The sequence below is a fragment of the Trichomycterus rosablanca genome, chromosome 23 (genome assembly GCF_030014385.1).
Source record: "Trichomycterus rosablanca isolate fTriRos1 chromosome 23, fTriRos1.hap1, whole genome shotgun sequence".
NCBI lineage: Eukaryota > Metazoa > Chordata > Actinopteri > Siluriformes > Trichomycteridae > Trichomycterus > Trichomycterus rosablanca.
Genome location: NC_086010.1, coordinates 15,794,623 through 15,822,370, shown reverse-complemented (window position 1 = coordinate 15,822,370; position 27,748 = coordinate 15,794,623). Strand labels below are relative to the sequence as shown.

Genomic DNA, 27,748 nt, shown 5'->3' with positions numbered 1-27,748 from the left:
CACAATAAGAAGAGAATTAACATTTATTCGGGACAAATTTTATTGTTTTTGTACATTTATTGCTGATTTGTGAAATAATTAATATATAAAGAGTGCAAAGTTTATGTTCTTTTTAGAGGTAAGTAATGTTTATGTCTCTTGTGGTAGTGACAGGCCGTGATGTGTTCAAATCTTCCTGAATTACAAGCTAAAATAAGTTTAACAGTTAACAGCTACTGTATTCGTTTTAATTCTGCTTTATGCTATTCTTATGTACTCATAATAGGTAAACGTTGTCATATAAAACCACAGTTCCAGATAACACATCCTTATAATGGTTATATAGCTTGTCATTATAGGTTTACATCGCTAAGGACAAATAACATTTATGACATTTTATTTTTGTTTGCGCTTTTTATGGTCAGATGATCAGTTCCGCCGAAATACGTTGTCAGTTAAGAGTCGGTTCCAAAGATATAGAGTCGACTCTTAATTCACAAAACCTTTCCAGTGTTTATATAATAAATTATGGCATAATATAATATAATATAATATAATATAATATAATATAATTTAACAATAGAAGAAGGTCAAATGCATATATCCAAAATAAAACATCGTATCTAAATGTTATTTTTGTAACAGCCCCCCTTAAACGTTACACGTTGCGCGCTGTTTTGGTCAGACACACAATAACATTGGGCATTATCAACTGAGAGTCGGTTCCAACGTTTTACATTCGACTCTTAAGTCCCAATACTGGGAATAATGGAACCGACTCCATGCGTAGGAGTCGATTTCAGTCACGTTGATCAAAAGTCAACACAAACCCTTACCCCTATTCATAGACTTTTATTACACAGTTATTACATACTTATACATATAAGCAGTTATGTTAGATGGTTGTAATTGTCTAAGTGTAATAATCTAAGGTTTTAATAATATAACAAGTGATTGTTTATGTCGACTAATGAATTTGTTAAAATGTGCATTTAAAACAGCATCAATTGCAGTAATTTGTATGAAACTAATAAAACTAATACAAAGTAAAATGTACTTTTATTGTGCGTATTTTACCCTAATGCCTTTTATGCATTTATCAATTGAGAATCGGTTCCAAATTGTTGGAGTCGATTCCTATTTTAATTTAACACGAATCTGTGAATCGATTCCACGAACATTAATAACGTAGTAAAATTATTAAACCTAGATCTAATAAATATAGAACTCAAAGTCAATTAAAAGTACTTAAAAGTAATTAAAATGTACATATTTTGCTATTTAACTTCACAACTCTTTAATTTGAAAACAGGTTTCCTTAAATTCCAATTAATTTGAAATATTTTGTAATGCATTTGACCCAGTTTTTTCTATTCTATTCTATTCTATTCTATTCTATTATAATATATATATATATATATATATATATATATATATATATATATATATTATAATTATTATGGCATTAATTGCTGCTGATCAATAGAGATCAGTGTGTGACTCCATATATGATACTGATCCTTGTGTGAACCCTTCTCAGATGCAGTTGTGTAACTGGATATGACTAAATTGGGAGAAAATGGGGAAATGCATAAATAGAATAATATTAATATCAAAAAAGACAAATAAAATCATCCTTGTTTAAATAGGGAATTGTTATGTTGTGCTGTAAATATACTGTAAATGAACACCAGGAGGCATTATGTGCTGTGTCTATATGCTGTATAGGTAAACTCACCTGTTTTCCTGGTCTTATATATATCATATAACTTCAGTTTTTTATTTGGTGGTGTCAAAAGCTCTAATATGTGACTTAATTTTGTGGCATGTCCTTATCAATACATGGAACAGTGGTCTCTGGATGTCAACACTCAGCTGTAATTCATGACAGAGCTTCAAATTTCCAGGGGGTTTGAAACTTAAGTTGTGCTTTAAGGTGTAAAATTCTGGTGATGTTTCATGTACTGAGTGATGGGTGCATCTAAACTGCTGGAGACCAGCTAGGTGGATACTAATGTGGCAGATTCAAACCGTGCCTTGTCCCAAACTGTTCTGTTCTCAACCTGCTCTAGTAAAACCGGCTTTGTCAGCTCACTTGTTCTATTTAGTAGTACATCTAAGTAGCATGTCCGTTCAAGTACACTTGCTGATGGTATACTGCCATTATTAATAGTGTTTTACATATTTACCACTCTAAATAGATTACTATTGTAATACAAATGTAATAAATTAGTATAAGACCAAGAGAACATACGAACTACGTATGGTATGAATTCCTGTAGGTACATGCTACTAGAATAGGTTGGTTTTCTAGCGGTTTAATACTATTGTATGCCAAAATATTAGCCTTCAGCAGTCCAGGTGTACACTACAGTCCTTTGAGACTAAAACAAAGGGTTGCCAGGTGCCACAGATACAGTGTATCACAAAAGTGAGTACACCCCTCACATTTCTGCAAATATTTTATTATATCTTTTCATGGGACAACACTATAGAAATAAAACTTGGATATAACTTAAGCTCAATTGGGTTTAGTCCATCACCTTTACCTTCAGCTTCCTCAGCAAGGCAGTTGTCATCTTGGAGGTTGTGTTTGGGGTCGTTATCCTGTTGGAAAACTGCCATGAGGCCCAGTTTTCGAAGGGAGGGGATCATGCTCTGTTTCAGAATGTCACAGTACATGTTGGAATTCATGTTTCCCTCAATGAACTGCAGCTCCCCAGTGCCAGCAACACTCATGCAGCCCAAGACCATGATGCTACCACCACCATGCTTGACTGTAGGCAAGATACAGTTGTCTTGGTACTTCTCACCAGGGCGCCGCCACACATGCTGGACACCATCTGAGCCAAACAAGTTTATCTTGGTCTCGTCAGACCACAGGGCATTCCAGTAATCCATGTTCTTGGACTGCTTGTCTTCAGCAAACTGTTTGCTGGCTTTCTTGTGCGTCAGCTTCCTTCTGGGATGACGACCATGCAGACCGAGTTGATGCAGTGTGCGGCGTATGGTCTGAGCACTGACAGGCTGACCTCCCACGTCTTCAACCTCTGCAGCAATGCTGGCAGCACTCATGTGTCTATTTTTTAAAGCCAACCTCTGGATATGACGCCGAACACGTGGACTCAACTTCTTTGGTCGACCCTGGCGAAGCCTGTTCCGAGTGGAACCTGTCCTGGAAAACCGCTGTATGACCTTGGCCACCATGCTGTAGCTCAGTTTCAGGGTGTTAGCAATCTTCTTATAGCCCAGGCCATCTTTGTGGAGAGCAACAATTCTATTTCTCACATCCTCAGAGAGTTCTTTGCCATGAGGTGCCATGTTGAATGTCCAGTGGCCAGTATGAGAGAATTGTACCCAAAACACCAAATTTAACAGCCCTGCTCCCCATTTACACCTGGGACCTTGACACATGACACCATGGAGGGACAACGACACATTTGGGCACAATTTGGACATGTTCACTGTGGGGTGTACTCACTTATGTTGCCAGCTATTTAGACATTAATGGCTGTGTGTTGAGTTCTTTTCAGAAGACAGTAAATCTACACTGCTATACAAGCTGTACACTGACTACTCTAAGTTATATCCAAGTTTCATGTCTATAGTGTTGTCCCATGAAAAGATATAATAAAATATTTGCAGAAATGTGAGGGGTGTACTCACTTTTGTGATACACTGTACACTCTCTTAAACAAGTACAAACATGATTGTCATATTGCAGTAGGGCGTGCTCTTTTTGATCTTCTTAATCGTATCTGATTCCCATTTTCATTTCATCAGAGTAGCCTCCACGTTCTGCTCCTCCGTGAGTAGGCCCTCGGCCTGACCCGGTCCCTCCGCCATGGTACTCATCCTGGGCAGACGGCTGAACCGGGAAGACTCTGGAGTGCGCGAGTCTCCTGCCGTCAAGCGCAAGGTCCTGGACATGGACCCCAAAACGCTGAGCAGCCACGACGTCTTCGACTTCTCCTCCGGCCCGTGCCACGCCGAGAGCGTCCTCCAGATGTTCAACGAGTTCCGCGACGAGCGCCTCTTCACCGACGTCGTGATCAGCGTGGAAGGCCGCGAGTTCCCCTGCCACCGGGCCGTGCTGTCCGCCTGCAGCAGCTACTTCCGCGCCATGTTCTGCAACGACCACCGCGAGAGCCGCGCCATGCTGGTGGAGATCAACGGCATCCGCGCGGAAGCCATGGACGCCTTCCTGCAGTACGTCTACACGGGCCGGGCCCGCATCACCACGGACAACGTGCAGTTCCTGTTCGAGACCTCCAGCCTGTTCCAGATCGGGACGCTCCGGGACGCCTGCGCCAAGTTCCTGGAGGACCAGCTGGATCCGTGCAACTGCCTGGGCATCCAGCGCTTCGCCGACGCCCACTCGCTCAAGCAGCTGGCCAACCGCTGCCGCGCCTACGCCCTGCAGAGCTTCGCCGACGCCGCGCAGCACGAGGAGTTCCTGGACCTGCGCCGCCACGAGCTGGAGGAGTACATCGCCAGCGACGAGCTCGTCATCGGGAAGGAGGAGGCCGTCTTCGAGGCCGTCCTGCGCTGGGTCTACCACGACACCGAGCACCGGCGCACCGACCTACGCGACCTCCTGACGCACGTCCGCCTGCCCCTCCTGCACCCCAACTACTTCGTGCAGACCGTAGAAGGGGACCAGCTCATCCAGAACGCGCCCGAGTGCTACCAGCTGCTTCACGAGGCACGCCGATACCACGTGCTGGGGAACGAAATGATGTCGCCGAGAACCCGGCCACGCAGGTATGACTACGGCTACGGCTTACTTACACTGATCAGCCATAACATTAGAACCACCTCCTTGTTTCTACACTCACTGTCCATTTTATCAGCTCCACTTACCACATAGAAGCACTTTGTAGTATTACAATTACTGACTGTAGTCCATCTGTTTCTCTGCATGCTTTGTTAGCCCCCTTTCATGCTGTTCTTCAATGGTCAGGACCCCCACAGGACCACCACAGAGCAGGTATTATTTAGGTAGTGGATCATTCTCAGCACTGCACTGACACTGACATGGTGGTGGTGTGTTAGTGTGTGTTGCGCTGATACGAGTGGAGTTTTTAAACACTGTCCACTCACTGTCCACTCTATCAGACGCTCCTACCTAGTCGGTCCACCTCGTAGATGTAAAGTCAGAGACGATCGCTCATCCATTGCTGCTGTTTGAGTCGGTCATCTTTGAGATCTGCATCAGTGGTCATGGTACGCTGCCCACGGGGCGCTGTTGGCTGGATATATTTTTGGTTGGTGGACTATTCTCAGTCCAGCAGCGCTGCTGTGTCTGATCCACTCATACCAGCACAACACACACTAACACACCAGCACCATGTCAGTGTCAGTGCAGTGCCGAGAATGATCCACCACCCAAATGATACCTGCTCTGTGGTGGTCCTGTGGGGGTCCGGACCATTAAAGGACAGCATAAAAGGAGGCTAACAAAGCATGTAGAGAAACAGTCAGTAATTGTAGAACTACAAAGTGCTTCTATATGGTAAGTGGAGCTGATAAAATGCACAGTGAGTGTAGAAACAAGGAGGTGGTTTTAATGTTACGGCTGATCGGTGTATGTTGTGGTCAATTTTGTATTGATTATCAAAGGGCTGGTCAGTAAAGTTAAAAAAACTATAATATAATATAAGACAATATAATAAACGTTCAGAATAGAAGAACACTGAGGTGATTGGCACTGTTTTACCAATCAGTGCTTGGCTTGACAATATATGTATAAATGTATGTGTATGTCTTTCCTTGGCGGGAACAAGTCCCTGGACCGCCCGCGCGCTGATCCACACCAGCTTGCCCGTACACATCCCCTGTGTGTGATCACCGTACCGCGTGAACACCTGCATTACAAAACACGCTCCCGTTGACCCGACTGAAACCCGTGCGCTCTTTGTTTCCGCGCTACAGAACGGACGGACGGATCGAAACCGGTCTGAACGTGACTGGAGGATCTATTGTGATTTCCGAGCAGGCGTTGGAATCACGAGGGTTATTGTGCAGTTCTGTGAGAATGCTTTGGCATTGGTGTGTGTGTAGAGAGAGAGAGAGAGAGAGAGAGAGGGAAGTTTTGCAATCAGGTAGCTGCCGGGATGGTGAGCGCGCTCGGTAACAAAAGTGCGTTTGTCTGTCCGTCGCAGCCAGTGAGCGAGGAGGAAAAACATTATTCAGGTCGTGAAAGGGTTAAAGTTTTGTTTATCCGGGTGTCAGTTTGCAGCCGGCAGGCGCCGCCTTTCCACTCCCTCTGTCCTCTGTCTCCGTGCACATCGCAGCCAAAAAAAAAAAACCTTATTTACAGTCTGTTTGTTCAAAATCTGGTAGAAATCCTCCTTTGTACCCATCCTACCCATCAACCCGGGTTCACTTCCAATCCAGTAAATCTGCTTTTTTTATTTTATTTTCACAAACAGGCCGTTCGCTCGGCCCAGCTTTTTATTTCCTTCCTCTCTGAGGGAAACTAAAGTTCAGCTCTAACTTTAGCCAGGGTTCTTCTTCGCCCCCCTCCTCCCCCTCATGAGCATTCACAGAAGGAAACAGCTGTTTTTCAGGCAACGGGGAGGAGTGAAAAGGGAGCGCAGTGTTTTGCCGACTTTCACCTCTCGCTCTGGGCTGTTATCTTGTTGTTTGGTTATTCTTAGCTCAGGGTTCGATCGGACGAGTGCGGGAGGAAACAAGCCAAGCCGAAAGGCTTTGTGGATCGGTCAGTGAGCAGGGGTTATTGTACACTATATGGACAAAAGTATTGTAATTTTTGAGTTTGTACAGTACCAGTCCAAAGTTTGGACACACCTTCTCTTCAGTGGTTTTTCTTGATTATTTTTATTTTCTACATTGTAGATTAATACTGAAGACGTCCAAACTATGAAGGAACACGCATGGAATTATGTAGTGAACAAAAAAGTGTTATATTTTAGCACCTCTACCTCTGCACAGCACAACTGATGGTCTCAAACACATTAAAAAAGCAAGAAATTCCAGAAATTAACTCTAGACAAGGCACAAACGTTAATTGAAAACCATTCCAGGTGGCACCTCATGAAGCTGATTGAGAAAATGACAAAATTGTGCAAAGTTGTCATCAGAGCAAAAGATGGCTACTTTGAAGAATCTAAAATATAAAACATATTCTGGTTTGTTTAACACTTTTTTGTTTACTACATAATTCCACATGTGTTCCTTCATAGTTTGGACGTCTTCAGTATTAATCTACTGTACAGTACAATGAAGAAAATAAAAATAAAAATCAAGAAAAACCACAGGAATGAGAACGTGTGTCCAAACTTTTCACTGGTACTGTATGTTTCGGAAACATAGGGCAGTTGTAGCCTAGTGGTTAAGGTACTGGTCCAGGAATCAGAAGGTTGCCGGTTCAAGCCTCACCACTGCCAGGTTGCCTCTGTTGGGCCCTTAAGCAAGGCCCTTAACCCTCAATTGCTCAGACTGTATACTGTCACAGTCCTGTAAGTCGCTTTGGACAAAAGCGCCTGCTAAATGCTGAAAATGTAAATGTAAATGTAAAACACTGCCCTGACCTCAGCCCCACTGAAAAGCTTTGACCAACGTCAGTGCCCAGCTATACATACACTAATGCTCCTTTACTTACTGGGCACAAATTCCCACAGACATAAAATTGGCCGTCGTTCTAGCTGAAAACATCACACAGAACTCGATCACTCGATTTTATTTATGCATTTGCCCCCATGTTCTCCCAATTTTGTCATAGTCAATCTGTCTTCCACTGCTGGGGGGTCCCTGATTGCAGTCGAGGTGGGTATATTGCCGCTCACGCCTCCTCCGACCTCCGTGCAGCCCTTATCGGAACTCTTTTTCATCCATGCATTCTGCACAGGGCATCCAGCCCTCCCTCCCTCCCTCAGACATGGCCCAACCAGGTTGATGTCACATGGGTCTTAGGACTGGTCAGTTAGTCGGTTGTTTCTTGACCAACCTCAGTGCCCAGCTGTATGCATACGAATGCCCTTTTGACAGGCGGCTCTCTATCTGCTAATCAGGGTCCTTACGCAGCGTTTGAAGACCCCACCCTAGCAGAAACGTGTCTGCTGCGGGCACTTCCAATTATGCCCGCCAAATGGCGCCCACCCGACCGGTGGCAATGCCGAGTTTCGAACCGAGGAGTTCAGAATCTCGGCGCTGGTGTGCTAGTGGAATATCACACTGCGCCACCTGGACATCCAACAAGCTTATGCACAGGTGTCCACAATTTTTGGCCATTTAGAGTATGCGTGTCTAGAGGGACAATTAAGGCTTAAACTGCCAGGGTCTGATGGTTTACATGTGAAGACCTGCCAGGATAGAAGTACAGAAGTCCAGCCTCGAGACAACAGCTAGCCCTCCCGCCCTCCCTCAGACATGGCCCAACCAGGTTGATGTCACGTGGGTCTTAGGACTGGTCAGTTTGTCAGTTGTTTCTTGACCAACCTCAGTGCCCAGCTATGTGCATACAAATGCCTTTTTAACTGACTGGGCACAAATTCCCACAGGCATAACTTTAACGTCTTGTGAGAAGCCCTCTCAGAAGATTGGCTGTCGTTCTAGCTGGAAAGATCACACAGAAGTCACCCAGGTTTAATGGTCAGGTGTCCAAATACTTTTGGTCATTTAGAGTTTGCTTGTCCAGAGGGACCATTAGGGCTTTTTACATACTAAAAACACAAATGTTGAATCGGTTGTCAAGGTCTGATGGTTTACATAGAAGGACCTGCCTCTCACGGACATGGTCCAACCAGGTTGGTGTCACGTGGGTCTTGGCACTGGTCAGTTAGTCAGGTGTTGGGATTCGACCCTGCAGTCTCACAACATTTATTAAACCGGCAATTTTCAATTTTTTAAGTGACCCCACATTTTGTCCCTGATTTTTTACTGACCCAGGCAACACAAACAGTGCATCTTACTCCCTTACAATCTGGTCCCAGTGTGGTTTACAAGATGTAACATAAAGCCTCCACACAGGGGCGTTCGCGTACAACAAAACTGTACCTACTGTGTCCCATTTATTTAAACCGCTTTATCATGTGACTGTTTTCTTTTCCCCCGCAGATCCACCGGCTTCTCCGAGGTCATCGTGGTAGTGGGGGGCTGCGAGAGAGTCGGGGGCTTCAATCTACCCTACACCGAGTGCTACGACCCCGTCACAGGAGATTGGAAATCGCTGGCGAAACTCCCAGAGTTCACCAAGTCCGAGTACGCGGTGTGTGCCCTTCGCAATGACATACTGGTGTCAGGTAAGCAAGCGAGCGAGGGCTACTAGCGATTGTCAGACCACTGTTCCGTGTATACGTCTTCAGGTTGTGCAGTGGGTTCAGGGTTCGAATCGGGAGAGGTGTCATCGACCGGTCAGATGATGCTGGTGGGTGGGGAATGGCCGAGGGCCCGAGGCCCTGTGTTGGATTTCTGTCAAGATTCCCTCACCAGTCACCCGCTTAATGTGGAAAGTTTCAAGACTTTCAGGCTTCATTTCGCCCCCGTCCCAACTGTTTTTGAGTGTGTTCCAGGCATCAGATTTAATTTGTTTATAGTCGGTCAGCCTGAATATAATTATCTAATATTTGTACAGTAAATAAAGGTTTAAAAGAATGAACGAAATGTCCCAACTTTTCTGGAAATGAGGTTGCTAAGGTCAGGTACTGATGTCGGACCAGAAAGCCGGTTTGAATCCATCCTTAGGGTGTTCAGTGAGGTCGAGGTCAGGGCTCTGTGCAGTCCAGCTGGAAGGAGGACCACGCTACACTCTACGTATTCCTTTACCGCTAGTGCTGGTGCCTCTACCAAGCAACAGCATCTGTTTCAGTGACATTAGGAAGAAACCTTGTTCCTGTTTACTCCCTACAGACACTGAGACCTTGGTGGTGGGGTGGCATATTAGACTACCCAAAACGGCAGCCACATCTGGACTCAGCGTAACAGCCGAATAATAAATGTATTTGTGTATACAAGACCTGATGAGTCTGATCATGGTCTCAGGTTTGATGCTGATTGTACTCGTGTGTGTGTTTTTGAGGTGGTCGAATCAACAGCAGGGACGTGTGGATGTACAACTCTCAGCTCAACATCTGGATCCGAGTGGCGTCGCTCAACAAGGGGCGCTGGAGACACAAGATGGCTGTACTGCTGGGCAAGGTGAAACCCCACGCCCCACCAACACAAGGATAAATGAAAGTTCAATAAGCTCATAGTCTGGTGTCCAGATACTTTCGGACGAGTAGTTCGCGTGTCGCTTTAACACTCTGCTTCATACTCGTGGGCTCCGGTTCTCCCTCTCGGTCGCTTCGCTGCTTGGCATGGTACCAGCTGACATCATCAGTTCCTCCACCCTGTGAGTCACGGTGTAGTTAGTGCTCCATCGTTTCAAAATCCCGCTCACACATGCGATGCAAAAACAAGCAACGTCAAGATGATCGGGACGGTTTTAATAACGCAGATCAGATTTATTCATCAGGACCGCCGATCGAGATCCTAGGGGAACGTGGCCTCGCCCTCGGAGATGTCGTGAAAGGCCTGCCCCGGTTTGTTTGTGCTCCGCAGGGCCACTTCGTCAACAAATCTGCCTTGTTTTTGCTGGAGTCAGTAATCAAACAAGGCCTGTTTATGCAACAATAGATCACCACATGCTAGAAGTTACATCCTCGCTCTCCTAGGACGCCGTCCTGGTCCGTCGTTCTGCTTCACCGATCTGATTCTTGGAGCCATTTACGCTGAGCTCATCCAATATGATAGAAACCAGAGCATCACCGGCCTGGGACCTACCCATAAAATCAACATTGACCCACCCGGGTGGCCAGAAGTATGTGGAAACCCGAACGTTGCATATTTTTGTTCTCGCTGAGCATCGCGTTTCGAAACCGTGGGCGACGAATTAAAGTTGGCGCCTTGTTGGCGCTGCACTGTTTGCATCGCCTGTACCGTTCTGGTTGAATCCGGTGTCATACCAGAGAATGTATCATTAGACATATCCAATCCCCTTATGCAGGACCAGGTGTTCTTACGCGGGTCATACAAGCATCTCGAGTCGAGGTTGCAACGTCAAAGCAGTCCCCATCCAGCCTTCCCTCCCTCAGACACGGCCATTTGGTTCGTAGAGCGCCCGCTGGCACAGCTGAGACTCAAACCACTGCACCACCACTATTATTTAGACATGTCGTATTCCCCCTTATCAAAGTCAGCATCTTCCTAATGCAGGCCAAGGAGAACTAAAGACTAGTCCACACCCCTTCCAACACAGGTGACGCCATCCAGCGTTCTTATGTAGGGTCGTAAACGTACTGAGGAACACGCTATACTCAGGTGTTCCTACGCAGGTCGTATCAGTGTCAACGCAGTGAATCCCCATCCAGCCTTCCCTCCCTCAGGCCATTTGTGTCAGTAGAGTGCCAAAAGACGACTGGCACAGCTGAGACTCAAACCACTGTACCACGCGAGCCCTGTTTGATGTGGCTTGTAGCTCTGGATGTACTGTGCCCGTACAGTGGTTCAGTGGAATCCTGGAACCCCCAAGTAACTGTTTTCTTGAATTGTCGTACAGTGTTCCTGTAGAATCTTTAAGGTGCTTGAACTAATGGTTTGGTTTAGGATTGTTATCGAGGGGGCAATAACAGGACAGGACACGCCATCCACACCCCTTCCAACACAGGTGATGCCATCCAGCGTTCTTATGTAGGGTCGTAAACGTACTGAGGAACACGCTATACTCAGGTGTTCCTACGCAGGTCATATCAGTGTCAATGCTGGGAATCCCCATCCAGCCTTCCCTCCCTCAGACACGGCCATTTGTGTCCAATGGCACTGCTGAGACTCAAACCACTGCACCACCTGTGTGGTGTTCAATGTACTCTGTAGTTGCATTATTTAGACACGTCCAATTCCCCCTTATTTAGGCCAAGGGGAACTGAAGACTAGTGCTGTTCAATGTGGCCTGTATCCCTTCAGTGTTCCAGAAAAAGAACAGACGTCTCCGTTATGCCCTTTACCTCGCGTGATGGGTACGTTCCCCGTCCGTGTTCTGGCAAGTCAAAGCGCCGCCTCACGCTCGACCGGTTTTCTGTTGTTTTCCGTTAGAGTCAACATGTTTACCGCGCCGCCGTAGTTCTCACACTTCCAGGTGGGGGAGGAACGGGACTTCAGATTGTTTTGGCCTCAGGTGTGTTTTTAATCACGGTTGAAAGAGGTTCATCAGGTTCTTCTGTGTTTACTTTGGAAGAACCTTCTGAGAACCATCGTGGGTTTTCCCTGGGACGGTAGGAGCTACGGTGATACGGTTGGGTAGTAAATAGGTTTTGCATATTTCCGTTTTTGAATCCCTGCTGTCGTTGGACTTGGAGCAGACGGTGGAAGGTCGGATTTGACCCCCCCTCCCCTTCGTAATGTCCCCACTCACTATCTTTGTGTAATGTTAGGTTGTATTACCAGCTGTTTACATGGCAGGAATGGCCCCCCAATGAATTTGCCCCTTCCCCCGTGTTCGATTCATGGCTACGGGCTTGGATTTGACAAGGCCATTAAAGCAAGACTCCAATCTGATCAAGCAGAGCTGGAACAACACACGGCCCCCCGATGTGTCCAATCTGTGGCCACTTCTAATCACCTGCCAATGTTGGGTTCCCACACAGAGCTGTATTACATATGAAGAGCCACACTAAGCTAAGCTCCACATGACCCCACACACACAGTCACACAGGTGCCTGGACCAGTCCCGGTAATGGAACCTTGTTCAACCGTCCCTCCCTCAAACACATCCAGTTGTTTGGCGCTAAGGAGCCACAAACCTAGCTGGGCGTCCACACAAACACAACTGGCCAGTTGAAATGGGTTCCGTTACCAGTGATAGAACCTAGTTCAACCGCCCCTCCCTTAAACACAGCCAGTTATGTTTGTGTGGACGCCCGGCTAGGTTGGTGGCTCCGCTGAGACTCAAACCGTAGCGCCCTATTTCAACTGTAAGACTTTTACCCTCATCAAAAAACCCCAGATAAGGATAAACGCCTTTCAGAAACCTTCCGAACTAGTCTAGTGTTTCTCTGTGCCCATTATGACTAAATGTAGAAATCTGCCACTGGCTGGTAAAAAGAAGAACCTCACACCTTTATGTGGGTGAAGGGGTGTATGTTATCGCCTGTGGTTCTGTTTGGCCCACATGGATGTCTTGCATGAGGCAGAGGTTAACAATGTTTATTTGGAATCCTAGAAATTGTGAGGAAGACAGGAAGGTTGTACGTTACACCTGGCGTCGCTACAACATTTGGAAACCACTACGAGACCTGAGGCATAACGGTGTTGAAAGCTGCCAGGGTGATGAAATTCCTAATGTTCCCAGTCGTATTTCATGGGAGCATTGGACGTGTCTCAAGAACGTCGTAAAAGAATGTAATTATGATTGACTAGCTGGTTGCTTCTCTGTGAACATTTTAAAAAGGGTTTTAACCTCTTCAATGCAAGCATACAGTAGGATTTCCTTTCCACGTCAAAAGCCTAAATTCCTGAGTAGAATCTGAATGCAGCATTGCACAGGGATTATTCAGGGGAACGTGTTGAACTCAGAGGTGTTGATGTCAGACTCTTTCTTCCTTTCTGTCCTACATAGTCGGTCACTGTTGTTATTTTTCCGGTTCTTCTTGATGAACCTGCTTCGGTCCTGCTCGGTCATCGCTATGATTTGAGAAGCAATAACAGATGTGCAGTGCAGAATAACTTTTATTGTTTATTATCTTTAAGACTTTGATTGCTGTTTATGTGTTTTGCTTCATGACTCAAGTGACAGGAATGATTGATTAAGACTTCCCGGCTCCTTGTCAGTTACATTTAGGTTTTTTTTTTTAATTTAGTCCAGTTCAGTCACATTTACAGCACTGAGCAGATGTTCTTATTCAAATACACTTATAGAAGCGTTTCCACCTTAAATCTTGGCTATGTTCGAAATCGCCTAATACATACTGCCTACTGCACTCAGTATATACTGCCTACTGCACTCAGTATATACTGCCTACTGCACTCAGTATATACTGTATACTGCAATCTACACTCAGTATATACTGCCTACTGCACTCAGTATATACTGCCTACTGCACTCAGTATATACTGCATACTGCACTCAGTATATACTGCCTACTACACTTACTATATACTGCATACTGCACTCATTATATACTGTATACTGCACTTAGTATTTACTGCACACTGCACTCATTATATACTTCATACTGCACTCAGTATATACTGCCTACTACACTTACTATATACTGCATACTGCACTCAGTATATACTGTATACTGCACCTAGTATATACTGCACTCAATATATACTGTATACTGTACCTAGTATATACTGCATACTGCACTCAGTATATACTGCCTACTGCACTCAGTATATACTGTATACTGCACCTAGTATGTATAGTATACTGCATACTGCACTCAGTATATACTGCCTACTGCACTTAGTATGTATAGTATACTGCATACTGCACTCAGTATATACTGTATACTGCACCTAGTATATACTGCACTTAATATATACTGCATACTGCACTTAGTATGTATAGTATACTGCATACTGCACTCAGTATATACTGTATACTGCACCTAGTATATACTGCACTTAATATATACTGCATACTGCACTTAGTATGTATAGTGTACTGCATACTACACTCAGTATATACTGCATACTGCATTCAGTATATACTGTATACTGCACTTAGTATATACTCTATACTGCATACTGTACTCAGTATATATTGCATACTGCACTTAGTATTTATATTATACTGCATACTGCACTCAATATATACTGTATACTACATACAGCACTCAGTGTATACTGCATACTATATACTGCATACTGCACTCAATATGTACTGCATACTGCACTCAATATATACTGCATACTGCACTGAGTATATACTGTATACTACACTCAGTATGTACTGTATACTACACACTACTCAGTATATACTGTATACTACACTCTACACTCAATATATATCGTATACTACACTCTACACTCAATATATATCGTATACTACACTCTACACTCAGTATATACTACACACTGTACTCAGTATATACTGTATACTACTTACTGCACTCAGTTTATACTTCATACTACATTCAGTATATACTACGTACTGCATACTGCATTCAGTATATACTGCATACTACCCACAGTATATACTTTATACTACATACTGCATTCAGTATATACTATGTACTGCACACTGCATTCAGTATATACTGCATAATGCATACTACACACAGTATATACTGCATACTACATACTGCACTCAGTATATACTGCATACTTCACACTGGTCCCCACATTAGTATGTAGTATAGTATCCAGGATGCGTCAAGACCAAATCATACTACTGTGTATAAAGGTATAAGGGTTCCGCCAAATTTTGAAAGAGCGCATTGCATGATGGGATGCAGTACCCCACCAAGATATCTCTGTTCATGTACTGGAAGTTTTGCGTACTGGATAAATCATTATCTGTAACTATTTGTATCTTTCGGTGCAGGTGTATGCGGTGGGCGGTTACGACGGACAGTCGCGTCTGAGCAGCGTGGAGTGTTACGACTCTTTCTCCAATCGCTGGACCGAGGTGGCCCCCATGAAGGAGGCCGTCAGCTCCCCGGCGGTTGCCGGCTGCATCAACAAGCTGTTCGTCATCGGAGGAGGCCCTGACGACAACACCTGCTCAGATAAGGTGAGACCGAGCGACCAAACCCTCACAGATTCACTCTGCTGATCACAGCGGCTATTTTTAACCAGCAGTGCTAACGACTGACGCACACGCTGGGCTGAGTGACAGCAGGTTGTGTTTAACAGTCAGTAGTGTGAGTTACTGTTGGGCCTTTATTACTGATTAGTCTAGACTGTCATGTTTAGTAAAGGACTTTTCCCAGTTTTTCTCCCAATTTAGTCATATCCAATTCCCGATTGTGAATCTGCTGCTGCTTATACAATCCGTAATCTGATCAAGGAGAGCCGGATCACCACCCCCCTCTGATACATGTCCAATCTGCAGCCGCTTCTCATCACCTGCCAGTGCTGGGTTCCCACACAGAGCCATCATGTATACACTCACTCACTTTCTTAACCGCTTATCCAATTAGGGAGGGAGGGGGGGGGGGGGTGCGGTGCTGGAGCCTATAGCAGCTTTTCAATGGGTGCAAGGCACACAGTAACACCCTGGACGGGGCGCCAGTCCATCTCAGGGCAGACACACATACACCTATAGGGCACTTCAGTGTCTCCAGTTTACCTGTCTGCATGTTTTTGGACTGTGGGAGGAAACCCAGGCAGACACGAGGAGAACATGCAAACTCCGCAAAGAAAGGACCCGGACCGCCCCTCCTGGGGATCGAACCCAGGACCTTCTTGCTGTGAGGTGACAGTGCTACCCACCGAGCCACCATGCTGCCCCAATGGAGAAAACAGTATATCAAAATCGCAACAACACTGCTGTACCTAATGCACTCATACCAGAACAGCACACACTACTGTGTTATTACCACGTTAGTGTTAATGCAGTGCTGAGAATGGTCCACCATCCAAGCAAAACCTGGTCAGATGGTCCTATGGGGGTCGCTTTCGATTGATGAATGTGGTACAATGTGGTACAGGTGGGTTACAGTCAGTAATTGTATACCCACAATGTGCATAATTTGCTCTAATCATTTTAAGCCATAATGACTGGATTAGATTTACATTTTTTTTACGTTTGCTACCATACAGAAGTACTCGCAGCCTCCAGCGGTTTCACCTCCCATGATTGTTCCGCACCACCAGACATTACAGAGAAAAAAAAGGCGTCTCAGCTTATCTTCGCCTCCAGCGGAGCAGAAGAGCGACGGTTCCAGTGCTGCCACCTAATGATGCAGGGGTGTAAAGCCAATCTGACCTGGATCTGTCAAAGCGAAGTTGATATGTTCTCCAGGTGGCCGGGGGTAGAGGAGCGCTCTGCTGCAGATGTTTATGGGGAGTTACGGCCACCCGCTTGTTTTTGGGTGGACGTAGATAGACAAATGGAAAGACGGAGATTCCTGGGAAACTATATTCTAGTTGTATAAGGAATAAAACATTGATCTACAAACCTAATTTCAAAAAAGTTGGGACAGTGGGAGAAATGTAAATACAAAAAGACACTGCTATTAAGTATGTGTATATATATATTCAAACAAAAACTATGAATTAATTAACTGTCTATGTAAAGCAACTTAACTAACAATTGTGTTCATACACAATCCAAGCCACTGAGGGCCTTGTTCGAAGGCCAAACAGTGGCAATCTGGCAGATACGGGGCTTGAACCTGCAACCTTCTGATCGATGTTACCTTATCCACTGCGCTACCCAGGGGCTTGAACCTGCAACCTTCTGATCGATGTTACCTTATCCAATGCGCTACCCAGGGGCTTGAACCTGCAACCTTCTGATCGATGTTACCTTATCCACTGCGCTACCCAGGGGCTTGAACCTGCAACCTTCTGATCGATGTTACCTTATCCACTGCGCTACCCAGGGGCTTGAACCTGCAACCTTCTGATTGCTCTTACTTTATCCACTGCGCTACCCAGGGGCTTGAACCTGCAACCTTCTGATTGCTCTTACTTTATCCACTGCGCTATCCAGGGGCTTGAACCTGCAACCTTCTGATCGATGTTACCTTATCCAATGCGCTACCCAGGGGCTTGAACCTGCAACCTTCTGATCGATGTTACCTTATCCACTGCGCTACCCAGGGGCTTGAACCTGCAACCTTCTGGTTGATGTTACCTTATCCAATGCGCTACCCAGGGGCTTAAACCTGCAACCTTCTGATCGATGTTACCTTATCCAATGCGTTACCCAGGGGCTTGAACCTGCAACCTTCTGATCGCTGTTACCTTATCCACTGCGCTACCCAGGGGCTTGAACCTGCAACCTTCTGATCGCTGTTACCTTATCCACTGCGCTACCCAGGGGCTTGAACCTGCAACCTTCTGGTTGCTCTTACTTTATCCACTGCGCTACCCAGGGGCTTGAACCTGCAACCTTCTGATCGCTGTTACCTTATCCACTGCGCTACCCAGGGGCTTGAATCTGCAACCTTCTGATCGCTGTTACCTTATCCAATGCGTTACCCAGGGGCTTGAACCTGCAACCTTCTGATCGATGTTACCTTATCCACTGCGCTACCCAGGGGCTTGAACCTGCAACCTTCTGATCGCTGTTACCTTATCCAATGCGTTACCCAGGGGCTTGAACCTGCAACCTTCTGATCGATGTTACCTTATCCAATGCGCTACCCAGGGGCTTGAACCTGCAACCTTCTGATCGATGTTACCTTATCCAATGCGTTACCCAGGGGCTTGAACCTGCAACCTTCTGATCGATGTTACCTTATCCAATGCGTTACCCAGGGGCTTGAACCTGCAACCTTCTGATCGATGTTACCTTATCCAATGCGTTACCCAGGGGCTTGAACCTGCAACCTTCTGATCGATGTTACCTCATCCAATGCGTTACCCAGGGGCTTGAACCTGCAACCTTCTGATCGATGTTACCTTATCCAATGCGTTACCCAGGGGCTTGAACCTGCAACCTTCTGATCGCTCTTACTTTATCCACTGAGCTACCCAGTGGCAATGTGGCAGATGTGGGGCTTGAACCTGCAACCCTCTGATTGCTCTTTCTTTATCTACTGAGCTACCCAGTGGCAATGTGGCAGAAGTGGGGCTTAAACCTACAACCTTCTGATTGCTATTGTGTTATCCACTACCCCCCCCCCCCCCCCCCCTCTCGGCGTAGTGTGTATACTTATGGTAGCCTTTGTTACTTTGGTCCCAGCTCTCTGCAGGTCATTCATCAGGTCCCTCCGTGTAGTTCTGGGATATTTTGCTCACCGTTCTCATGATCATTTTGACCCCACGGGATCGAGGGAGATTATCAATGGTCTTGTATGTCTTCCATTTTCTTACAATTGCTCCCACAGTTGATTTATTCACACCAACCTGCTTGCCTATTCTAGATTCACTCTTCCCAGCCTGGTGCAGGTCTACAATTTTCTTCCTGGTGTCCTTCGACAGCTCTTTGGTCTTGGCCATGGTTGGCTGTTTGAGGCTGTGGACAGGTGTCTTTTATACAGATAACGATGTCAAACTGGTGCCATTAATACAGGTAACGAGTGGAGGACAGAAGAGCTTCTTAAAAAAGAAGTTCTTGCTTGTTTGTTATTGACCAAATACTTATTTTCCACCGTAATTTACAAATAAATTCTTTAAAAATCCTACAATGTGATTTCCTGGATTTTTTTTTCTCATTTTGTCTCTCATAGTTGAAGTGTACCTATGATGAAAATTACAGACCTCTCTCATCTTTCTAAGTAGGAGAACCTGCACAATCAGTGGCTGACTAAATACTTTTTGGCCCCACTGTATATATAATGGTCAATTAGTATCTGCTCCAGCACGTTAAGAACATCATGTGTTAACTTTCCCAAAGACGTAAACAACTTGTACTGACTGTAACGTAACATGACGTGACATGACATGCACAAAGACGTACACCGTTCAGACATCTCAAGCACGGACACATTTGTTTGTTTCTCCATTGCTTAGTGTCTCCTCTCTCTTCGGGGAAGGTCTGAAGGACGGACGTCATAACGTTCCTCTGCGATGATTGGATAACACACGTAAACATACATTGAAAACGATGACGCATGGTCTCCATTGGGTGCCTTTAAGCCTCGGGCTGTCCTTCGTGGCTTTTTTCTTTGATCTACGACTTCCTTGTCTGTTCTTTACCCCATTCCTTCCACTGTCTCATCGCGGATGAGTTAAGGAGGCCGAAAATAGCAACAGTGATCGTGTGTGTGTGTTCGTGTCTTGTTTCCTCCATTCTGACCCTCCTTTAACTGTCCCGGTCCGAGCCGAGAGCATCTTTATCAGAGTAAATATGATTCTGTGTGTGAGCCTTTGTGAGTTCCTGCTACCACCAACGTTTTGAGACTCAAACTGAATCATTGACCATAAAAGGAGGTCAAGTTAAACCAGTGCTGGACGATTTTAAGGATTAATTCAGTTCATTTGAATGAATTCTATAAATCTGTAATGAATGCTGTAACATAGACTCCACAAGACGTCTAAAGGCGCCCTGTGGTATCTGGTACCAGGACAATACCAGCAGGTCCTTCGACATCTGTATGTTGTCAGGTGGACTGTCCTACTGATGCCAAGTCTTCCAGCCTTTCACATTATATTGGAGATTGGTCTACTGTCCAGTTTAGATGCCCGTGTACCCACTGTTGAGCTCTTAAAGGGTGGACAGGGGTTACCATGGGCACTACGCAGCCCCATACATAGAAGGGTTCAATGCACTGGATGTTGTACATTCATTGTATCACCAGTATTAAAAATAATCTGCAGTTTTAGCCACAGTAGCTCTTCTATTGGTCCAAACCAGACATACCCTGTAAGTTCTCCGGCATCGTTGAGTCTTGGTCGCCCAACAACCCATCTGTGAGCCCCCTTTGCTGTTTCTGAGATCTGTCCATAAACATTTTTAATCATAACACTGTACTACAATTCACCTCTTTGTTCAGGTCCAGTGCTACGACCCAGAATCCGACTGCTGGTTGCTAAGGGCCAACATCCCCATCGCCAAGCGCTGCATCACGGCCGTGTCCCTCAACAACCTGATCTACGTGTCTGGAGGTTTGACCAAATCGATCTACTGCTACGACCCCACCGAGGATTACTGGATGCACGTGGTTCATACGTTCAGTAAACAGGTACAATGATGTTATGCACTGTAGAGGGTAAAAATCCTAAAAATCACTGTTGAATTAGGCACCGACCCATCGGTAGATGCCCAGTGGATTAGCATGACAGACAGCTGCGCCATCCGAGCTCCGGCCCCCATTTGTGTCATGTGGCTCCATGGTCCTAAGGTCCTCAAATATTGACTAAAAACACTTTATGAAAGGATTTGGCAACACTGGTTTCCTCCCACTATAGTTAAGTACGTCCCCCTGCCTGATCCAGGCAGGAATACCCTAGACAGGGCGCCATTCCATCACCTCTCCAGACAGAGCCAATCATGTTTGTGTAGATGCCCAGCCTGACCAGTGGATTAGTATGACAGACTGCTGTGCCACCTGAGCGCCGGCCCTCATTTGTGTCATGCGGCTCCATGGTCCTAAGGTCCTCAAACATTCCCTAGGAACACTATATGGAAGGACTTGGCAACACTCTGGTTTCCTCCCACTTCAGAAATACATTTGCCTCGGAGTGTGCGAATTGGTACGTGGCAGCCTGTCCTGCACCCAGTGTGACCCTGACCAGAATGAAACGCATATTAAAGCTCAACGAACGAATGGATATATGGTGTTAATTTCACTCCTTGAATTGTGTCAAGGGGGAACGCCAAAGCTTTGAAAAGCAAGTGGACCAATGACATCACTGCGTCTGGATCACGTGACTAGTAAAAGTCAGTATAGTGGCACGGACTAGGCCCCTAATCTGTCAGTGTAAGGGCAGCCTGGGGAACATACTTAAGTACGTCCCCTGCTTGATCCAGGCAGGAATACCCTAGACAGGGCGCCATTCCATCACCTCTCCAGACATAGCCAATCATGCTTGTGTAGATGCCCAGCCTGACCAGTGGCTGTGCCACCTGAGTGCCAACCCTCATTTGTGTCACACGGCTCCATGGTCATAAGGTCCTCAAATATTGACTAGAAACGCTATATGGAAGGAAATGGACCAATGACATCACTGCGTCTGGACCATGTGACAAGTAAAAATCAGTATAGTGGCACCAACTAGGCCCCTAATCTGTCAGTATAAGGGCAGTCTGGGTAATGTAGTTAATTGATATAATCGGTCCATTTATCCACTATAGGTGTCAATTTAAATGCATGTCTCTCTCTCTCTCTCTCTCTCTCTTTAAAGGAAAGCTGTGGTATGTCCGTGTGTAACGGGAAGATCTACATCCTGGGCGGGCGGGGCGAGACCGGCGAGGCGTCGGACACCATCCTGTGCTACGACCCGGCCACGGGAATCATCACGGGCGTGGCGGCCATGCCTCGACCCATCTCCTACCACGGCTGCGTCACCATCCACCGCTACAACGAAAAGTTCTACCACTCATGACCCTGAACGTACAGCTCACCCCCTTACCCCCTTTTTATACACTCACTCACGGGCACGGCGATCCGCTGAGCCGTCGGTGTAGCAGGAGCGCGGGTGCCGGTGGACCCGCCAGTCAAAGCCATTACTGCGATTACTGCGAAGTGTCCTTAACCCTCATGTTCTGTTTACCTCCTGGCGATAGTGTTGCTGTTACACAGTTCCATCAACCCAGGTTCGATCCTGCCTCGGCTTACGGTCTGTGTAGAATTCCACACCCCCCCCCCCCCCCCGGACAGGACGCCAAACTATCAAGGGGCCTCAGCCACCCCCACCCACATTTTGTATTTCCAAACATATGACCCAGTCTGACCAATCAGAAACGCTTGCTTTCCATATTTTGTTCCCCAACTATGCCGAATAATTTCGTTACCATATCTAGAAACTTCCCCACTCTGTCTTATCACTGCTTTATCCCGATCAGTGTTGTGGCGTGTCACTGGTCGCAAGGCAGGAACACACCCAACAGGGTGCCGATCCATGACTTCCTTCCAGGGCTTCCTTCCTCAGACTCAGCCAATCAGGCCTGCGTGGACGCCTGGCCAGCCGTTAGCACCGCTCGGACGCGCTCGAACCCGGGTCTCTGGCCTCGGGCGAAACAGGTAGCGAAATGAATGGGACATGCCCACGTTACCATAGCAACCAAACTGCCTACACGATCTCAAGCGGCCACAGTATGAACACACGAACTGGATTTCATGGTTTTTTGAAATGCATCTTCTCCCCAGTTTCCTCCCGATTTAGCGCTGCTGAGGGATACCCGATCGCGTCCCGGGAGAGCATGTTGCTTCCCACGCCTCTTTCGACACGTGCGCAGCCCTCTTCTTCTCGCCCCTGCACTCTGCACAGTAGTATGAAGATCCCACACGTAACCCTGTCCCGTGGCGTAACTGGGTGCTCATGGGCCCCAGTGCAAAAAAATTATTTGGGCCCCCTCAACAAATTTCATATATATGCACACACACACACACACACACACACACACACATACACACACACACACACACTGTATGCTGAACATATTGTTATATAATAATAACGACCTGCTGAGGGCAGCCAATGTGGGGGCAGTGCGGTGGGGGGTTGAGTTCATGTCGTGGAGGGCCACCCCCCCCTTCCCCATGGACCCCAGTGCACCTGCCAATTATGCCCACCAGATGGCGCCCAGCCGACCGGTGGCAACCGATGAGTTCTGAATCTTGGCGCCGGTGTGCTAGCGGAATATCCCGCTGCGCCACCTGGGCGCCCATCATTTTTAATTTGCAGTGCAAAGACGGGATCCAGTCCGCCCCGTCACATGTCACATGGCGTCACATGTTTTCAGCTGTAGAAATAACACCCTGGCTGATGAAACAGTATCTAGGATACACCAATTTTATAGCTTATGACCACAATTGAACAGAGCATAAAGATTAAGGACGCATTTTTATTTTCTCTGTCATTTTTAATACCGTACTTATTTGCTATTACTGCTATTTTTGGATATATCCATGTATGGTATGGTGTGTTTGCTGGGTGGATGGTGTGGAGCCTTCGGTTGGAATGTCGGGCGAATGCGACGTCTGAATGAGGTTTGTTCGGCTCCGGTAATATTTTTATTAGATTTAGTTTTTACTTCAAGGCTTCGGGCGAACACGTATGGTTACTGCGTATTACTATGTGTGGCTTTTGTGATGCTCGACTCAGTGCTGTGTGTTTTCAGGAAATAATTTATAAACCGCATACGTTTGGTGAATAGTGGAATAGTGAAAAGTCGTACTTTATGCGTATTATGTTTAATATTTAGCCGTTATGAATATGAATCTTTCTGTTCGGTCTGTTTTACGTCTTTAATCTGAGCTTTAATGCAAGGTTGTGTTTATTTTTTTTAAGTGTGTTTTAGCCCCAACAGAGCACTTTTAATGTATCATGTATTTAAACTCTTTATTAGTATCTTGCTATCTTAAAATGTAGTCATTTCTAATTCCCTATTCCGATTCCTCTACTGCTTGCAACCCCCAGCTTTCCCAAGGAGGGCTGCAGATGTGCGCCCGCCCCCGGTGGATCCTCAATGTGCTCCTCTGCTTTGTGGACGGAGCCTGGACCAGGCAGACGGAGAAACCCGATCATACCTTCCCTACCTCAGGACTAGCAGGACATTTCTATGACCCCACCACCGCCTCACTGACCCATTTTCCTATTTTCCTATTTTTCTTCATTATCATAGACACTGACACTACTGTACAGGACGTAAAAGTGATGTAGCAGTGGGAGTGATTGCATTTTTTGTTGTACCTTGTCATTTAGAAAGACTTTTACAGCTTTTAATAGGATTATGCGATTAATTATTAATCGAGACTTTAAATTAATTAATCGTGAATTTAAGGAAGAGGTAAGTCATGGCAGTTTTGGGATTCCAGCTGTTTCTGCATCTGTTTTGCGACCGAATACCAATAATTAGTTTATTGTAAGTTTGTGGGTCTCATACAGCAATTTGTAATTTGTTAGTGTTATGATCGACTATAGATGGTGACTTCTCTGTGCCCAGTCAGACAGAGCCGATTTGACGTCGCCTGTAAGACTTTCATGAGTCTGGACGGTTGCTTGGAGCTATTTCTTAGCAACTTCAGTCCCTAAGATCATATGTTCAAGGTACATGGAAGAGTTGTCTTTTTTTCCCAAGGTCCCAAAAGAAACCCCAAAATCTCCACTCATTTTAAGAGAAACTTTGAATGGATGGTCATATATAATCCAAGATCCAGTGGTGTTTCAGAAGCTTCTAATTTCTGGCAGACTGGTTTTAGTGGTTCTTATATTCCACCTGATCATATGAACCAAATTGCAATTCGTTTTCCCCCTGGCATTGGCGAAGACGCCACTGTTCCATGTATTTCGGAACCTGACGTTGCACCGCAATGGCTTCAAGTGACATTTAGCAACTTCAGTCCCCAAGATCATCTGTGCAAGGTACATGGAAGAGTTGTCTTTTTCCCCAAGGTCTAAAGAAAACCCAAAACCTCTACTCGTGTTAAGAGAAGCTTTGATCGGATGGTGTTATATAATCCAAGATCCAGTGGTGTTTCAGAAGCTTCTAATTTCTGGTTCTTATATTCCACCTGATCATATGAACCAAATTGCAATTTGTTTTCCTCCCTGGCATTGGCGGAGACGCCACTGTTCCATGTATTTTGGAACCTGACGTTGCACCCAATGGCTTCAAGTGACATTTCCAGCAATAAGTGGATGTTGTTATAGCTGAAAAGATCAAATGATGTCACTGGATATCATTTAATACCATTTTTAATGGAATGTCTGACAAGATCGTGGTCATGTGTCCAAATATTTTTGACCATATAGAGCATCTTTTACTTAATTAGTCTAATCCCAAGACTGGTAGGACATTCCTGTCTCCTAAAAGTGTTTGTAAACATATAATCTGTATAATGAGGGGGTTAAAACCTTGATTCCAAAACTCTTTGGACGCTAATAAGTATTGTATTTAGTTACTTTTTAGGTATGTGGAACTATCTATGAGTTGTATAAATTATAGCCATAATAAATACACCATATGGGTAAAAGTATATAAACACTCGTTGTGTAATGGTTCAGTTCAGGGTACTTCAAACACACACATTGGTAACATTTGTAAATAATCAATTTGCTTTGACGTGGTTTGACTTGTTATTTGGTGTACCGGAACTCCAGTGGTCTGCACAAACCCTGACCTCAACCCAGTTAAACTGAAACGTTGACTGTGAAGTCTTTTTGTGGTGGTTGGGGGTCTCACAGGCAGATGTTTGCATACTTTTGGCCATAGTATAAGAGTATACGATGTAGCTAATGGACCATGGGACACTGAATCCACCGTGTTTCCCTGGAATCACTTAGCACGTTGCAGTGACACACCCTGGACAGGATGCCAATCCGTCACGGACTCACCAAGTGCATTATAATATTATCTATGCTTATAAACAAACCAAATATCTTCTTGTTGTGAATGTCTTATTATTATTATAAAGCTCAACACTCATTGTTTTAATTTTTCAGAGCGTTTGACATGAATGAGCGCTCTGTACTGTAAACTTGCCCTAATAAAGCTGTTTTTCATACGCTTCGGTGTTATTTTTGTCGGATTTGCCTATTTCAGACACACTTATTGCTAAGACTTGCATAAAATCGATAAAAAACGAGTCAGTTATTGTGCTATCATAGGATGACCACGTGTGGCGGTTTTGTCTTTCAACGGAAAGACGATCGCTCATCTGTTGCTGCTGTTTGAGTTGGTCATTTTCTAGACCTTCATCAGTGGTCACAGGACCACCAATTAGAGTCTGTGCAGGCACTGCCAATTATGCTTGCTAGATGGCACCCAGCCGACTGGTGGCAATGCCGAGTTTCGAACCGAGGAGTTCAGAATCTCGGAGCTGGTGTGCTAGTGGAATATCCTGCTGCACCACCTGGGCATCTATTTGCCCACACTCAGCAAAAACCTCAATAGCATTGCAAGTATTTAGCATATTAAAAACTTCAATAGCTTTTAAAATATTTATCATTATTCTCTAAATCAAGTTTTATTTTATCAAGTGTAACCCACATTACACACTACAATTTTTATTTTTAAACATTTACCTTTCAATACCTAATAAAAAACTGATTTTATCCATGACATTAATACCACTGAAATATACAGCATAGCAAAAACCTCAATAGCATTGCAAGTATTTAGCTATTTAAAAACTTCAATAGTTTTTAAAATATTTATCAAATTTCTCTAAAACAAGTTTTATTTTATCAAGTGTAACCCACATTACACACTACAATTGTTATTTTTAAACTTTTACCTTTTAATACCTAATAAAAAACTGATTTTATCCATGACATTAATACCACTGAAATATACAGCATAGCAAAAACCTCAATAGCATTGCAAGTATTTAGCTATTTAAAAACTTCAATAGTTTTTAAAATATTTATCAAATTTCTCTAAAACAAGTTTTATTTTATCAAGTGTAACCCACATTACACACTACAATTGTTATTTTTAAACTTTTACCTTTTAATACCTAATAAAAAACTGATTTTATCCATGACATTAATACCATTGAAATATACAGCATAGCAAAAACCTCAATAGCATTGCAAGTATTTAGCTATTTAAAAACTTCAATAGTTTTTAAAATATTTATCAAATTTCTCTAAAACAAGTTTTATTTTATCAAGTGTAACCCACTTTACACACTACAATTTTTATTTTTAAACTTTTACCTTTTAATACCTAATAAAAAACTGATTTTATCCATGACTTTAATACCATTTAACATTCAGCATTGCAAAAACCTCAATAGCATTGCAAGTATTTAGCATATTTAAAACTTCAATAGTTTTTAAAATATTTATCAAATTTCTCTAAAACAAGTTTTATTTTATCAAGTGTAACCCACATTACACACTACAATTTTTATTTTTAAACTTTTAACTTTCAATACCTAATAAAAAACTGATTTTATCCATGACATTAATACCATTTAACATTCAGCATTGCAAAAACCTCAATAGCGTTGCAAGTATTTAGCATATTTAAAAC

The 27,748-nt window shown here is 44.7% G+C and overlaps 1 protein-coding gene across 2 annotated transcripts; it reads left to right on the top strand.

Moving 5' to 3' along the window:
- klhl24b (kelch-like family member 24b) lies at positions 1 to 26,273 on the top strand. Of its 2 annotated transcripts, XM_062985254.1 has the most exons (7): positions 1 to 118; positions 3,763 to 4,743; positions 9,061 to 9,245; positions 10,022 to 10,140; positions 15,533 to 15,721; positions 20,598 to 20,786; positions 21,949 to 26,273. In XM_062985254.1, the coding sequence occupies exons 2-7, from the start codon at positions 3,824 to 3,826 to the stop codon at positions 22,147 to 22,149; spliced, it is 1,803 nt and encodes a 600-aa protein (XP_062841324.1). In that variant the 5' UTR covers positions 1 to 118; positions 3,763 to 3,823; the 3' UTR covers positions 22,150 to 26,273. The 2 variants fall into 2 exon arrangements, with proteins under 2 accessions (XP_062841324.1, XP_062841325.1); XM_062985255.1 differs by lacking the exon at positions 1 to 118 and having other exon boundaries at positions 3,694 to 4,743.
- Positions 26,274 to 27,748: the final 1,475 nt, after the last annotated feature.

What these genes read in the sequence shown, in the direction of transcription:
- klhl24b (XM_062985254.1), top strand. Translation starts at nt 3,824, where the DNA reads ATGGTACTCATCCTGGGCAGACGGCTGAACCGGGAAGACTCTGGAGTG. An exon ending in CAATGACATACTGGTGTCAG is followed by an intron (nt 9,246 to 10,021) that starts GTAAGCAAGCGA and finishes TGTGTTTTTGAG; the next exon opens with GTGGTCGAATCAACAGCAGG. An exon ending in TGGCTGTACTGCTGGGCAAG is followed by an intron (nt 10,141 to 15,532) that starts GTGAAACCCCAC and finishes CTTTCGGTGCAG; the next exon opens with GTGTATGCGGTGGGCGGTTA.